This window comes from Helicoverpa armigera, chromosome 13, assembly GCF_030705265.1.
Source record: "Helicoverpa armigera isolate CAAS_96S chromosome 13, ASM3070526v1, whole genome shotgun sequence".
Classification (NCBI taxonomy): domain Eukaryota; kingdom Metazoa; phylum Arthropoda; class Insecta; order Lepidoptera; family Noctuidae; genus Helicoverpa; species Helicoverpa armigera.
This window is the reverse complement of record NC_087132.1, coordinates 6282680-6299983: the sequence shown is the minus strand read 5'-3', so window position 1 is coordinate 6299983 and position 17304 is coordinate 6282680. Positions and strand designations below refer to the sequence as shown.

The window sequence follows — 17304 nt, the reverse complement described above, 5'->3', positions numbered from 1 at the left end:
CTGCTACCAAGTGTTCGGTAGCTCGCCTATTTTGTTGTTTATAACTTCCCACATTCAAGTTTGGAATGTTGAGCTGTAATACAAGTGCAACATTGTTATTTGATAGACCATAAAGTATTTATGGTTTGAGTTTGAGTGTTATTTCACGGACGCAATATGATGCAGTTCTTTGTATTGTCTTTTTTTAATGAGAATCTATTTTATCTGTAAATTATTACTTCTATGGCTGACTTAGATACATAATATTATGCAATTGCATACCTTGGACAATTATTATTCAGAATAAAAAATAAACATACTTAGTACGTGGGTATTTCATGACATTTAAAAAGTCAATAAAAACATACCTAAATCAATTACACAGGCTCAGAACTCGTGACCTGAAAATTCGTTTAAAATTATTCAGCGTAAATAGAAACTTCATATTGAAAATAATCTGATTACGTCTGAAAATGCCGCCGTATTTTTGGTATCAGCGGCTTTCAATTACTAAATTTAAATGGGAAAATTATTTATAGGTGTGTATGTATATGTAGTGTAGATGTGTATAGTGTCACAATGGGTTGCTATCAGCAATAACCGCTTATGGCCGTACCCACCAATTGATGTTGGGTGGAGATAACGCCGATGCATAAATAATGGCAGGTCGCTAGCCATCGCCGGAACCCTGAGGTTACCTCACACTCCCGTGTCGATACCTACTCGATGAACATCACCAATACATTTTCGGTAGCCGTTAGAAAGAACATCTTCTTTCGAATATATACAGGACGGAGTCAATTTGCGCGGATTTAAACTAGATATACAGCAGGGCTCGAGTATCTATATGATATTTTAATAGGTAGATAGGTAGGTATGTAGTAGGTATGTACATAGTGCCAATACCAATATTCATACCTCTCGGTCTTTATCAATCTGCCGTTTAAAGTCCTGTCCAATAACACTTATTATTTATAAATGTTAAGAACATCTTATCTTAAGAAGACATGCATGACTGCATTTGATTGTAAATTAATCGGGCCTTATGCATGGACAAATGAAAAACATGAAATAAAATACCTATAAAAAAATCTACCAACAACCTTCACATGGCACAGAAAAAAAACATACAAATAACACACATGAATGGTAAATACGTTACATAGATTCGGAAAAGCTTTTTCCTCAATGAATAGAAAGCCATGGCCACCATACAGGAAGGTTTTCCTGCCTTTTCGCTAGTTCACCGTCTAATTGTATAGATCGTAATGAATTAAACGCTTTTCTGTGGACGGTTCAAGCCAGTCAGCCGGGATATTGTTCTCGTATCCTAATAAACGACATCCCACGATTTATGTGGGATGTAACACAGTAGCTACGAAGTAATTTCGCAAAATCACTCGACTTTATTTTCCAGTTTTAGAAGGTATTTTCTTGAAAAGTGGATAAAAATAAAATGTGGAGTCCGGGAACTTGTAAAGTATGGCTCATAATTATTTTATAAAAAAATCTGATAAGAATGAGAAAGGGTTAAAATCTTACGTAGGATACGTAACACATTTTCCTTACTTCCGAAACCAAACTTACCACAAGCCGCGCTAACAAAATTACAAAAACTCCATGGTAAAGTGTAGGCTTAACATAACTTGTTTCACAACTGTATAGAATGCTTACAAAGTTTCAGGTTCTCATTATTAAATATTATTTTCCCGCGGCTTTGTATGGAGTTATTTTGGCCTAACTTTAGTTTAAATGTAATTTTCGATCTTTAAGGTTACGTAACGATTTATGCTTTAGTTTAGATTTACTTTGGGTATCTTTAGGTAAATAGGTACATAATTATATACTAAGTAATACTAATACTTTTAGTAGTAAGTTGAGTAATACTTTTTAGCCAAGAGTTATGTCAGTAAGCTGCTACATTTTCAACTGTGTTCGTGTCTACTCTTCGATATTTTAAATAATTTATATAAGTAGCTTCCGCTAGACGTTCCAGCCACGTCCTAAAAGAACTGCTTCCCGCACCTGAATAAAAAGTAACCTGTATGTAATTATGACGTAAAGTCTACATTATGGCAAAATATCACCAAAATTAGTTTCTTGGTTTGCCCGTGAAGAAGTAACAAACATACACATTCCTCACAAACTTGCACTTTTATAATACTAGTGTGTGATGTGATGTCAAATGTGTTATTATTCCCTTTTTTCATTATATATGAGACTTCTTGTTTGTAATTTTAGCAATACCAACCCAACCTATATACCCATAATGATTAATCGCCTCCAGTTTGCACGATAAAAATAACAAAAAACCTACGCCTTCGGGTAACTCAATAACAAGCTCCCACACACGATCTTATTAAACAATTACGTACGAAGCGTTCCTTTGGTTTTCCATACGTTAATAGTTTCGCCGCATAAAGTTATTATAAAGGCTGTAACGTGTGCTAACAGCAGGCAGTATGCACCTAATGTAAAAGCGCACTTAAATTAATTCGGCGTGCCTAAGGTAGGTTTCATTGCATGCACATTGCTCGTTCCATTCCGCTGCAGGAGGGCGTAACAGGTCGACCTCACTGCCAGGTCAATCTAGCGAATTGTGAATATACCAGTGAATTGTCTGAAGGCCTAACTGCCTAAGTCGAGGTTACGGCTCTCTACCCCATTGATATTTGGATACAAATCTGCTATTGTTACACTCGCCGTACTTAACATACCTACGCTGTGCTTTATACGTGCGTGTGTGAGTCGGTAACATTTAGGTACGGTACATTGTTTAAATTAATTAATATAATTAAGAGGTCGAATAAATATTGCAGTTTACAACAAAAGCAGAACATTTATAAAACATTAAAATACGTCCAAAGCTTTTCCATTCTATTATTACGCCTTTGTGCATTCTGATTAAAATTTTTGTTATTTTATTTGTTTAAAATTTGTAATTTTTGTTCAGTTTGCAACTACCTAATTAGCGTTTATTTTTGTGGCGAAAGTTTTGGGAGGGACCGACAGTCGGAAACTACGAGACACTAATAAAAACAATGGTACTCGACCGCTTATTTATTGTGCTAAGTACTTCTCTAAACATAATGATTCGCCGCCATTCGCAACTACACAACCATCGCAAATGGAAGGATCGACAGATTGAAGCCTGGCTGTACAAATCCACAATGCATAACATCAAGAAGGAGGCGAATAGAAAAATACACTGGGCGGCATTCGGAAAACTGCCTGAAACATTTAAATCGTATATCACGCACTGCCTAGAACCAGGGTGTTTAACCGTAAGCCGAAACCAAAACGTAGGTTTGGTCCAAAACTTTAAGGTCACTCAGCGTGCCCTGGAATGGCTTATTGTTGTAGTTCATCTGGCGTATGATAAATAGGAGAAACGACAATAAGCTAACCCATTAAACCCATTTAAAAAATCCATATATCCAGAAATTTCAACAGACAAACAGAGTGCAGATTATTTTACTCTAATATTTACATAGATCCTGGTGTGTAAATAAATAACACAAACATACTCGTACTATCTGGAATCGCACTATATTTTAGTCCCCGCTGACCTAAATTTCGGTCAGCCCCTCTGCCATTTCCCAATACACCAAGCATATTATGATGATTATAAACATATCCACTTACTCACGATCGTTAATTCCTTAATTGTAGCATTCTATGTGAAAGCCGACGACTGTTCATTTACAGGCTCGCTTCAGGCAATACTTAAATATGTACAACTATAGTTAATTTCTGTTTCAATCTATTGCTTAATGACCGGGTCATGTATTGTACAATTGTTTTACAATTCAGTGGTTGTCTTTGTGTGAAGCTAATTGACTTGTATCCTTCATTTCAGATCGCCTTAGCTACGGAAAACTCTATAATCCTGCAGAACTTGGATTTCGCAGCGAGTGGCAGCTACTCGTGCGAGGTGTCACTCGACACACCTATCTTCACCAAAGCCTCAACAGAAAAACAACTCACAGTTTTCCGTAAGTTTGTCTTTGTTAATGATTCTCTTCTATTTCCTCGTACGTACGTGTTAGTAAAGGGTGATTAATCGATAAGTTGTAACAAAAACTTAATTTTATCTATAAGTCCGTTGATTTTATTTAAGGCGAGGAAGTGGTCAACAATAATTCCATAACCGGCACGCGCATCTAAGGCGCCAAAAGGGGTCGGAGCGTCTGAGCGGCGCGAGGATAACAATACGCGCGCTAGCTTATAACTAAAAGTCGTAAGCGACAAAATGGTTTTGTAATTTTAATATTTAGAAATGATAATTTGATAAAAAATCCTACTACAATTTTAAAGAGTATGTATATACTCAACTACTAAAAAAGTTAAGAGGCTTTAATCGGTCCCGTTTGCCCATAATATGTGAATCTCTTTTTAAAAAGAGGTATGTTTGATATATTTTTCTCTGTTATAAAAGTGACCTAATCATGTTTCTACAACTAACAAAATAAGGTTTATATCATGAACTTTCAGGTAACCAAGTTGTATTTTGATCCGTTTTGTATTTACTGAGAAAAATTGAGATCCTTGGCGCCAAAATTTCCAATTCGTCCTCTTAACATGTGAAACATTTAACATGTTAACAAAATGCCATCAGAACCTATTTGAAATTTTAATTAGAAAGCCCTCCTCTACCAATCGTCACTGAACTGCTCTCCGTTGTTTCTAAGATGAGGCAGAAATTAATGAAGTCAATTTGTTCACAATGAATTTCGAGGAAATTCAGCTCACACGTGCCTCAAATGGGGCAGACAAATGAACGTCAACGCATCACGGCACAAATTGCAACGTCGCGTCTTCGGTCGACAATCTACTAGCCACGTACAATCGATCCCAGACTGAAATAACCGATATCATTGACCCTTGACGGAAATAATTTAGACTATATTTTCTTTCACTTGCAAAGTTTGAGAGTTCATAGATAGAATTCGGGATACTTATTTAATAACAAATTAGTCAGCAGGAAATCTAATTTAGTCTATTCTTCTGCTTTGTGTTTCTGTTTAAAGTTGGCAGATGCAGAGACATTCTTAATCAATTATTTTAACAAATATTTTATTTTTAAATAATCGTGCATAGCGCTTTGGTTCCTGTTTCAAAATAAGTAATCAATAAATAAACATTGTTATCAACGTTGACATGATTTCACAATTTTGTTGCATGCGTCTCTTTACCTATGTACTTATTTAGTAAACGTTGTAGTTTCTTCTAAACCTAAACTACTATTTTACTACCGCAAAATAAACTACCTATCTATACAATTTAACTTTAAAGTAACAACAATTCGGCAGAAATTCTAATCAGTAAGTAGTTAGTAGGGACAAACAATTGCTTTTCCCTAAACCACCCTGAAACTCTGAACACAAATAAAACTTTAGAGATACCTGCGCTCCTAAAGCATGGCGCCTGTAAAAGTATTCATTTACTGGCCAAAACATCATCATTAGCGATCTATTAGAATGCACGATGAACATCGGCCGGCGCGTGAGACGCATATCAAACAAGATAACACGCACCATTAAAATCTGACATTCTGACAATATCAATCCCATGGCATTTTAAACCTTATGACGTCAACTATTAAGCCAAATTTAAACACACGAGACGTTCAAGTAATCCAGCCTGAAAGATACGAATAGCTGAATGAAATGGAGCTATTTCGAATCAGAAATGGAACGTTGATTAGGTTTTGAATTTGGTTTCGCCGAATAGACCAAATTCGGTTAGTTCTGACTTGAATAAATGCGGCGTCTGCAAGACATAAACATATACCTACTTAAGTTTACTTGCATTTTATCTTTTTCTTAAAATTTTATCTATTTTGTTTAAAGTGGATGCTCGGTCCAGTTAAACTTTCGTATTCTCTGAGCATAATGCAAATAAAATATCACTTTGTACGTTTCCTTTTGTAAAACATTGTTAAAATTATTGTTCTCTTTCGTAAAGAAATGTATGTTGGTTATTTCTCCTCTCCGATCATTTATCAAGTCCGGGGTCGAGCAACAAATATCGTGGTCTCGTTTTTATTGAGGAGAATCCGTTTCCGTTCCCTTATACTTTATACGTATGTCTGTAAGGTAACCCAGATATATTATGTGGCTACCTTGTAGAAAATTTAAGGTTACCTAAATTTTGTGAAGTCAGTATTGACCTAATTCTTTTGAAGCAAGCTGAAATAAAAACCTACGCTCTATAGATTATAGAATCTTTCCTCACCGGATTTATTGTAAAATTATCGAGAGGCCGATAGCCGTTGAAGCCGCAGACCCCAAAATTGTTCGTAATTTGGAACCCTGCAGCGTAATAAATGATTAATCGAGCACTGAAAAGGTTCGGGAAGGAAATACCTCAGCCAATGGTAGTAAATCAACAGCTATTACAGGTGAAAGGGAACATCGAGAGTCTAACTTAGTGTTCCTGAAAACGTATAGATAAAGTGCTTTCTAGAAATAAAAGTTGAATGATGTATCTAATCGGTTGAATTCGCTGATACATTTATGATTTAAGTCTATCAACGCGTGTAGCTATGTACTTTATTATTAAGACGAAAAGTGGGAGCATTGTTTTCAGAAGTGCCTAATAAACTTGTTTTGTTTAAGTATTTCCTGAAGCTCTGTAACGTCTCCTTGGGATTCAATTGTGAAATGCAAAATAAATGGTCATGCTTCTTAAGATAACCTTAAAAACTGTGTTTATATACCTAAATGCTTTATTGGTTCATTATTAGTTTTCAAATAAGACAGGTTCATACAGATTGATATCACTTTTATAAATAATATACCTATATGATATTCACATAATTTTTGTACAAACAGTAAGAAACTGAAAAATATTTTTTGACAAGTTTGAAGTTTAAAAACAAATAATACCATAACTTTTCTTAGGTTTCTCTCAGAATGGAAATGAACCATGTGAGAATAATTTATGGAACTACTAGCTGATCCCGCGATCTTCTTATCGTTTTAACGTTTTAAGCCAAATCGGTCCAGCCATTCTCGTCTGATTAGTCAGACTAACGAATTCATTTTTACATATAAGAAGATACAATGTACATAGGTACTTGTAATTTGCTTGAAAAAGGAAAAAAGCATTTAAAAGTTTACTGCCACGCGCAAGCCGGTGATCAGTGCCAGTGAATCACCTCTCCTATGATATAATCAAACTCTATCTTTATATAATAAAACTCTACTGCGCATTTTCAACACTAGGTACATGAAATTACTGCTAAAACCAAGGTTTAATCCTCATTTATTGCTGTTAGGAGATTTCATTCGAAAACATATCGGACATTAATCCAGAGATTAACAGATAATGCCTCTTCCAAATAACTTCCAAATTACGTCCAAATAACAATCAATTATTCTAGACCGTTAATTCTTTAAAACAAGGGTAATAAAATAATTATCGGCTTAATTATTGTTTATCAGCTTTTGTTAAAAACTAAGACAGATAAACTTAACCATATAAAGACCCAGTGCCAGCCTGGCTCACAACAAACGTCCACAATGCGCGCGCTTCTCTTAATCTGTTTATTCTTCGTTGGGTCCTCGTGGACCCACGGAACAACAACTGACGAACCGTTAGGATGGCATCAGAAAGTTGGCATCAAAAATGCCAAGAGGATTAAACAGTTGGAGGATCCCACACGAAGTGGTCGCATCGTCGGAGGAGCTATAGCACCTATCTCCGCTCATCCTTATCTTGCCGGACTCCTCATTGATATCGTTGGATTCTCTTCGCCGTCAGCTTGTGGAGGGTCACTACTTTCTCAAAATAGAGTCCTGACTGCGGCTCATTGCTGGTTCGACGGTTTTAACCAAGTACACCGAATCACCGTCGTCCTGGGCTCACAATTCCTTTTCCATGGAGGCGTAAGAGTACCTGCATCTGCTATTGCCGTATTCCCAACCTATGACTGGAGAACATTCGCCAACGATATTGCAATGTTATATTTGCCAGTTCAAGTTCCTCTTGCTTTTGATATCCAGCCGATAGCTCTGCCATCGGGGCCGCTCTTACACATGGACTATACTAACCAGACAGTCATTGCTGCCGGATACGGACGGTACTCAGACGTAACGAACCCCACCACGAATACCATGGCTAGAAATGTCGAGCTGGAAGTGATACCTCTACAGACATGTCGATCATTCTACGGAGATTTAGTGCTTGATTCTAACATATGCACGAACGGCTACGGGCAGGTTGGTATTTGCCAAGGCGACTCTGGCGGACCGTTGACAATGAACGTTCAAGGACAGCAAGTTCTAATCGGAGTGAGTTCATTTGTAGCTCGTGATGGATGTGAATTAGGATATCCTTCTGCTTTTGCAAGAGTGAGCAGTTACATCGACTGGATTCGGGTACAGTTATAAAAACAACAATATTGTTAAAGAAACAATCAAGGCTTTGGTGTTCGATCATACTGCTTCGGATGGAAAACATAGAATCATTGATAGATTTATGATGAACCTGGATTCTTTATTGTATTAAATATTGTAATCATGAAGTTTGTTCAATTAATCTATATGTTCTGTGCACGTTGTCAGTGAGAAGCGTAGAAGACTGTCTTTATTTCTCGTATAGCTTCTTTGTCATTGATACTTAAATTATGATGAAATGAATTCAAGATTTAAGAACGTTCAGATTTTGATATTATTATTCTCTCATTTTGTAAATTAGGTTTGGTTATGGAAATGTGAACCTAAATTCGTAAGTTTAAAACTTTCCAACGTTTGACTCGTTCGGGACAAAAGATAAAGCGATGTGACGGCCGCCAATATGTCAGAGATCCATATCAATTGCGACCAAAGAGCAGGGGCTGGAGATAATAAAATGTTCAATGTTAAAATATAAAACCAACCTTTTATTTCACCATTTTTCAACATAAAATCGGCACACTTTCCAAGACATTAAGTTTTAGTATTTTTAGTCATTTCGACTTTTACCGATCCAGGTATTAAAGTATATTTCCTACCTACAGTAGCAATTTTACGAAGCATGAAATGAGTCTTTTGTCCATTGGGACTAGTGTGAAATTTCATGGAAATGGCTTAAAACACACACAAAATCCACCTGCTAGGGGACTGACATACATTTTGCTTTCATAAAAATGCTTTTAGAAATCATGTTGTCAATAAAGGTAGTATTCATGATATTACAATATTGAGATTTAATACTAGGAACGACGGATTTTATGTTTTATCTCAATTTTGTAATATCATTTAATAAGTACCTAGGTATTTTGTCAACAATATGATTTCGAAAATCCCTATTTTCTCTACAAAAGGATAACAGTATTAACAGTGATATCATCATCATATCATCATCATATCATCCTCCTGCCCTTATCCCAATTTCATTTGGGGTCGGCGCAGCATGTTTTCTTCTTCCATACTCTTCTATCTTCCGTCATCTCACAAGTAACATTCTTTCTTACCATATCTACTTTCACACAATCCATCCATCGTTTTTTTGGTCTTCCTCTTCCACTATATCCGTCCACGTTCATACTCATCACCTTCCTCACAACATGATTCTCATTCCTCCGCATCACATGCCCATACCACGACAGCCGGTTTCCACGCAGTTTTTCTGATACCGGCGCCACTTTCAAACTTCCTCTTATATACTCATTCCTCACTCTATCCATTCGCGTAACCCCACACATACCTCTTAACATTCTCATCTCTGCCGCATGCAATTGTCTTTCATTCGTCGCTTTTGTGGGCCAGCACTCTGATCCATACAAGACAGCAGGTCTGACCATACTCTTGTAAATTTTCCCCTTAAGTTTAAGGGGAATACGAGGGTCACAAGTTGTTCCCGTTACCTGCCGCCATTTCATCCATCCTGTGTTAATTCTGTGCGTAACTGTCCGATCTATTTCGCCATCGCCCTGAATAAGTGAACCAAGGTACCGGAAATCGGAGCAGACTGGAAGAAGTGCGTTATCAAGCGCTATGGCTTCAGGACTGGAGAGGCCGCCGAAATCGCAGAACAAGTATTCGGTCTTGGTTCTGGTGATTTTTAAGCCAACATTCTCCAGTCTCTGTTGCCAACTCCCCAATCTGCTCTGGATCTCAGGTCCGTCCTCACTAACCAGGACGATGTCGTCGGCGTGTGATATCACATCAATAAATAGTATAAGTATTTACCTAGAAAATCTAAAATGATAAATTATTATGCTATAAATTTAAGCAATATTCTCCTATCTCTACTTTGTTTCGCAGCCGGTATACCTACATAATTTGGATCCCAGATTTGGGATATCCACATAAGCCGAATTTAGAAACATTTAACTTTTAAACGCAGCTTTGTAAATCATCGATCCGATTAAAAGCCTGTTTCCTTGTCAGATCCTCAGAAGCATCATCCCAGGATCGACTTCCCCACGCGTTACCTGAGCTTCGGGGAGACCCTGCGCGCTAACTGCACTACAGCACCCGCACTGCCCGCCCCTCACATAACATGGTTCATCAATGGAAGAAAGGTAGGTGTTACCATTAATTAAATCAACCAATACGCCTAACATGTATTATTATTTTAAAAAGTTGGTATCTTACAATATTAGGGCTGCCAGCTGTGCTCAAAGATAGAGTATCTACTGTCCTATTTATCACAACAGGGAACTTTATTTTCTACGAGACCGACCAAGTATACTAAAATACTCTCTGGAGCTGTTATCATAGACACTAAATCAAGTCTCTAAAAATTCCAGATGGACGAGTTAGTGGCCCACTCACACAAGTTCCGCGTGCCCATGAGCGAGCGCAACGGTCGCCGAGGCTTGCAGAGGACCTTCGAGTACGAGGCCGGGTTCAGCAGCCCTCCCCCCCTGTTGACTCTCACTCACGCCTCCCACGTCGCCACCAGACCACCCGGCTGCAGTTTGAAGGAAACTCAGGTGATTATCAATAAAATGGTTACACATTGTATAGGGTTTTGCTCTACTTTTTACATGGGAGATGAGGCAGACGAAAATGTAGTCTCCTATTTTGTAATTGTTCCTGTAATCCATTCGATTTTTAACGTTGAATATTAATAACTACTTTGATAAAGGTACGTCAGCAAGAGATTAATTAAATTCTGAATTCAGTCTAAAATGACGCGAACCATATTTTGTTTACATACAAACACATACATTTAGATAGGTAAGTCGCTGGGCGCAAGGAAATTACTTTTATGCAAATTAACCATTATGTTTGTACGTGCACATCTACCCACCGTCACGTTTACGTATGTACGGAATATTTTTCCTTATTTACCTTAAATATACATGCTGGAAGAACTTCCATTTTAGTGTTTTACCCCTTGAGGCACCGAACGAATCCACCTTCAGACGTCAAGCGATCCCAGCGGTGAGGAGTAGACAAAATATTTTTGCAAGATAATTTTGTTGAGTGGCCAATATTTGAGTTTCAAGAAAGGAAGAACGAATAGTAAAGTTCAAAAAGGGGAACTTTACTTTTAACATATTTTTTTCGGGTATAGCAAGTAGGTAGTTGCCTTCTGACTGGGACCATAATGAAACCGCGAACTTATAAGTACTTCATATCAAGACATAAGACCAAAAAAAAATTCATGAGTTTCCATACCTAATTAACTATCAATTTATCTACATTTCCAGATGGCCGAAATAAAAGAACATGAAGAGCTGAACGTGATCCACATGAGCAGTCGACACAAGAGCCGTAAGCCTGGCAAGAGGGACCTCTACGTCACCGTGTCAGAACTGCAGATAGTAGCCACGGGAAGACTTGAGATCACCTGTGTCAGCACGATACCAGAGTTTAGGAGTATCGAGGATAAGTTCGCTGATGTTAGAAACGATACTGTTATAGGTAAGATTTTTAATAGATTCCACATCACTGCAAAAAAACCGTCATCAACCTAACACCGATCATGAACAGTTTGATTCGATATTAAGGTCGTAGCTTTTTATACGTTTTATAGGCAGTATTATCCTAAGAATACTTTTTATAAGTAGTGCATTGGAGAACAGACGCGGTCAGTGATCATAAATAATACCGCTTGACAAAGAAGCAAGAAATGGATAAGAAATGTACCTGTGAAATATGTCAGTAGCTATATAGCAGCCCCACTAGCTCATATAATAAATGCTGTATATCAGCTGGTAAATTTCCAGAAGCACTTAAAATCGTTAAGGTGAAGCCACTCTATAAAAAAAACGCCAAAGATGAGATTTCAAACTATAGACCAATTTCCTTGATTTCAATTTTTTCTAAAATAATAGAAAAAGTTATTTATAATGCAATATATGCCTTCTTGACTAAATTTAATATCTTATGTAATGAGCAGAAAGGTTTTAGGAAGAACACTAATATTAATATGGCTATTTTTGATTTTCTTAACATCATAATGCCAAATATTGATAAAAAAATACCGATATGTGCTCTATTTACTGATTTATCAAAAGCATTTGATTATGTGGATCATGATATCCTTTTAAAGAAAATAGAAACATACGGGATACGAGGAAATGTGCTAAATCTCATCAAAACTTACTTAAAAGGACGCAAACAATTTACAGAAATTTCTAGAGTCAGTCAGAAAACGAAAAAAGAAGAAAAGTATGCTTCATCTAGAAGAAATATAAAATTTGGTGTCCCACAGGGTAGCGTACTCGGCCCCTTATTATTTTTACTGTACGTGAATGATTTACCTAACCAAATGCCAAATCCTATGGTTCTTTTTGCTGATGACAGCACTTTAATAATTAAATGTCACAATAAAGATTCCTATGAAGATAACGTTAACAGTACGCTTGAAAAATTTATTGATTGGCTGGAAAAAAATAACTTAATTATAAATTTAGAAAAAACCAAAGTAATGCATTTTTATCAAAGAATAGTAAATACAAATATGAATATAAATTATAATGGACAAACAATAGATGAAGTTAACGTAGCAAAATTTTTAGGGATTACGATTGATAGTCAACTGACATGGAAAACTCAAGCAGATAACATTTGTAAAAAACTTAGTTCAGCTGCTTATGCTTTGTATAGCTTATCTAAAAAAGTTAACACGCAAACAGTATTGATAGCTTACCATAGTCTAGTTGTTTCTGTCTTGAGATTTGGAATAATATTCTGGGGTAACTGTAGCGAGAGAGAAAATATTTTTAAGGCGCAAAAACGCTGTATTAGATCTATTTTTAATCTCAAAGTGACTGACAGCTGCATACCTACTTTCAAAAAATATAATCTTTTAACTTTCCCATGCCTATACCTACATATTGGAAATAGCTATTTTTGTAAAAACTAATCACCACCTATTCCCGACTTTAAAGATGTCTAGAAACAGAACCACATGTCTAAGATCTCAATATGAAGATAAGTTATATCTAGGTAAATATAAAACTTCTTTGTTGACAAAGAGTGTCATGGGTATGGCTCCTCGAATCTACAACCATCTACCAAAAATTATAAAAGAGCTACCATTAAGAAAATTCAAAAACACACTCAAAAATTTACTTATTAAAAAATGCTATTACTCTGTATCCGATTTCATTAATGATAACTCAATTTAGCTTACAGTATTATTGTTCTTAGATTAAATTAATATAGTTATAAGTGATACCTAGATTATATGTTTATAGTATAAGTCCTATTTTTTGCATGCCATTCTGGCAGAATGTACACACGGGTCAAATAAAATTGTACCTAACACCTAATTGTAAAATTACCTACATTTTATGCAAATAAATAAATCTATTCTATTCTATTCTGTAATAATGTTTTTTTCTGTATTTCCAGTTGACGTGATCAAGCCCTCAACGTTAGCTCAGCCATCCGCCAACCTCACAAAGGCTGACTCCAGTACTTCAGGAACTCCCAGAAAGTCTAAAAACCTATATTCAACTCTAATGTGTATTATCTTAATTTGCTTGCTCACGGTTGCTTGATAGGACAAGTCGTTAAAATTAAATAATGGGCTGTGATAAAATATGTAGAATGTTCATAATACTTTTAACATAATATTTAACGCGTGAGTGAAAATGTGAATATGCTAATCGTGTACAGGCACAAACAAATTATTTAGATTGATTAAGTAATTGTAAGACTATGTTGATATCAATCGGTTCTTTTTATTATGTTGCAATCAAAGAAAACTTCGAGCCCAGTTAACTTAAAGGTTAAACGTAAATACATGAGATTTAGCCCCAGATTCTTGCCGATAAAAAATGGATGCAACACATATAAATACTGTAACAAAACGAGTGTGAGGATTGCCATTGTTGTGCCTAGACATTTTTCAAGTCGCCAAAACTAATGACATATCATCTCCTTGAGAGAACATTATTTCTAAGTAATGATTGTGTGTGATGTAATGATTCTATGATGATATCCACCTCTAGATATTATCTACCTACTTAAGAAACCGAAGTGCTTGAGTGTCTTATGTTGAGCTGTACAATTAGATAGTACGTGATTTGTGACATAATAACAATTCATTATTATGAATAGAAATCGGATTATACACAATACTACCTACTTATCGAAATATTGAGAACCACAACAATGATCTGCTGACAACTTAACGCTTTTTTTCGATAGGTTACAATCGGTTGTGTCGAATTGTGAAATGGCATGCGACAAAAACGCACCTCGTTTTAAATTGTAGCGTATTCGTAAACCAGATACCCACAAACCTACGTACCTACGTTACAAGTGTAAAGGTGTCTGAAATCTACTACAGATTCATGCACAGGTCTGCCAAAAATAAGGACTACCTATACATACATATTTTCTTTATGTATATAGTAATAAAATAAATGACAGACATAGCTGATACCTACCATAAAAACGAGTTTGGAACATACAAGTCTACGATCATGACCAAACGACAAAAGCAAAATGATCTGGATTTCCAACTTTAGGAAACAGCATTTTTCCTGAATAGTACGTTTAAAACGTACAATAACGTACCCACCAGGGTTGTGATACGTTAAAACATCGCTAAATTACAATTGAGTCATCATCCCATCTTGTATAGGTCGCCTATTGCCAATGCAATCAAGTGGGATCAATTATTTAAATTGTTAAGAATGAGGTACGGTATAGGCATACGTAACAAGAGCATTTATTCTAAATATATAGAAAATTCTATACTAGGTACTTATTTATGATATGAATTGTTCTTAATTCCTGCTACCTGTGTTTATTTTTCGTATAGGAAATACGAACCTTAATAATGTCTATAGTGTTACGTAAACCATAACAACATGGTAACGTTGCTATCCAAGTAAATAACGTTGCATTCTATTTTACTGACCTATAGTTGCTTATTTTTTTATGCAAAATAATCAAATGAAAAACTACCGGGAAAATTCAAATAATACCTAACGGCAAAATTAAAAAATATCTTATTTTTTGTAAAAAAAACTGTGGGGCTGCCTACTTATTATTCCTACTTATTATTCCGATTTAGTGTGTTCTTCCATTACTTAAAAAATATTATTTTTTGTGGTGTCCTTTAAAAAATATATTTCTTCGGCTCCGGTAGCAAAGAGGCCTTAGATAAATAATTGATCTAAAATTTCATGAACAATTATTAATTTAAGAAAGTGGCTTTATAGGCGTAGGTTAACTTTAAGTGTATATAACCAGTTAGAACTACTTACTAAAACAATTATCTTATAAGTATTTCTTAGTTGTAAATAAGAGGTATGTACTACCTACTTACCTAACCAGAACATATCATTAGATAGATACCTGTAATATTAATGCGTAAGAACTTATTAAAATGAAGAACTTAATACAAAGAGCGAGACGGTTTCAGAGTTGTATTTTTTTTAAGTTTAGTTAATTTAAACCAAATTTACGTGCAAGAAAAAATTGAGTACATTTGGCATATACATACTTATCGAAGATCATCTTACGTTTTTTAAATGAATTAACAAATTATTCTTTGACCAAGTAGCTATTCCTTGTTCGCTTCTATTTTCTCATAGGACCCTTACTGATTGATCTTTTAGGTATTACTTAAGTTTTGCTAAACATGCTGCCTGTAGTTAGTTAGGAATAAAATTACAAGTTCAATAAGTTTTTAATGTAAATAGATATGATAATATTTATATAATTTTAATTACTGTAAATATTCGTTTTTACACTAGCGACATGCTATGGACTATTCCATGAAATAATAAAAATATATAGGTAGGGTAATAACAGGATAAACATGTCTACCAAAATGAATTCGGGTAATAACAATATACCTACACAAAAAAGTATTTAACTGACCTAGCACATCGTACTATCAGATCCAGAAATATTTGTTTTCAACACTTGATAATCCTTATCAGGACAGTAACATCGTAAAGTGTGTCACTCACTATTTATGGATTTGAATGTACTGCAAGCAATAAACTTGTGATCGTCATCAACGAAACACTAATGTACACTAACCAAATTCTTGCCTGTCTAACAAAATCCACAAAAACCAAAATCTTTTATCTATGTACCAATTATAGTAAAACGAAACATATCAATTAGCGGTCTTTCCTATTTTATAATAACTAATAATGATAAGATTTGCCGGATAAGCGTACCTATTTACAAAAATCTTATGTCTTCTATAGATATCTACTTATATCTACAATTTAAAAATGCTGTATATATTATGAATTAAAGAATCAGATTATGAATTAAAAATTAAGCTGTCCAATTATTAAAGAGCTGAATACTTAAATAAATTGTTAATACTAAGTACTCCATTTGTTTCCACAGATTTCAATCAGCGACTTATATAACTGTATGTTAATGATTGTATTTTACTCCTTTGTATTTATGTTAATAAATATTAATAATTGTTACATAACAATGTTAAGATTTTATAATCAGAAACAATGTATAATATGTTGGATAAAGCATCTATTGTTAAGTTTTCCCGAGTTTATGTACTTATACTTTTTTTCTATATGTTCGTTATTACTCGTTACAAAGCAAGTTTTCAGTACACATTGACAGAAGTATAACGGTCTACCACGGCAAGAACTTTTCTTGTAAGATACCATATCTTACTGCAGTCACAGGCATTCGTATCTTGAGTTGATGGATTTTTTAAGTAAATGCAAGTGCTAAAAATTTTGTCTTTGACTGCTAAGAACTTGAGGTTTTCTTTTGACTTATTTTCAATATATTTTTTGTAATATCTCTACATTAAACGTAAAAAGTACCCCACATAATAAGGCTAAACAATAAAGTACTTATGAAAGTAAAGACCGACTTTTTTTCATTCCTGCAGTCCCTTTATATGCCCACAAAATAGAAGAAACTA

General features: G+C 35.2%; 2 protein-coding genes across 2 annotated transcripts in view; both read left to right on the top strand.

The window, feature by feature from the left end:
• LOC110376160 (uncharacterized) overlaps nucleotides 1-15341 on the top strand; it is a 59767-nt gene extending 44426 nt beyond the window's left edge. Inside the window, exons 3-7 of the mRNA XM_021334545.3 lie at nucleotides 3839-3974; nucleotides 10359-10492; nucleotides 10721-10906; nucleotides 11630-11843; nucleotides 13782-15341. Of these exons, the coding sequence (XP_021190220.2) occupies nucleotides 3839-3974; nucleotides 10359-10492; nucleotides 10721-10906; nucleotides 11630-11843; nucleotides 13782-13930 (819 nt within the window). The 3' untranslated portion in view covers nucleotides 13931-15341. The remainder of the gene's footprint in view (nucleotides 1-3838; nucleotides 3975-10358; nucleotides 10493-10720; nucleotides 10907-11629; nucleotides 11844-13781) is intronic.
• On the top strand, nucleotides 7490-8509 carry LOC110376161 (brachyurin). The gene has a single exon (XM_021334546.3). It carries the CDS (start codon nucleotides 7506-7508, stop codon nucleotides 8373-8375), a length of 870 nt encoding a protein of 289 aa, XP_021190221.3. The 5' UTR covers nucleotides 7490-7505; the 3' UTR covers nucleotides 8376-8509.
• Nucleotides 15342-17304: the final 1963 nt, after the last annotated feature.

Coding starts and splice junctions, on each gene's coding strand:
- LOC110376161 (XM_021334546.3), top strand. CDS start 7,506: ATGCGCGCGCTTCTCTTAATCTGTTTATTCTTCGTTGGGTCCTCGTGG.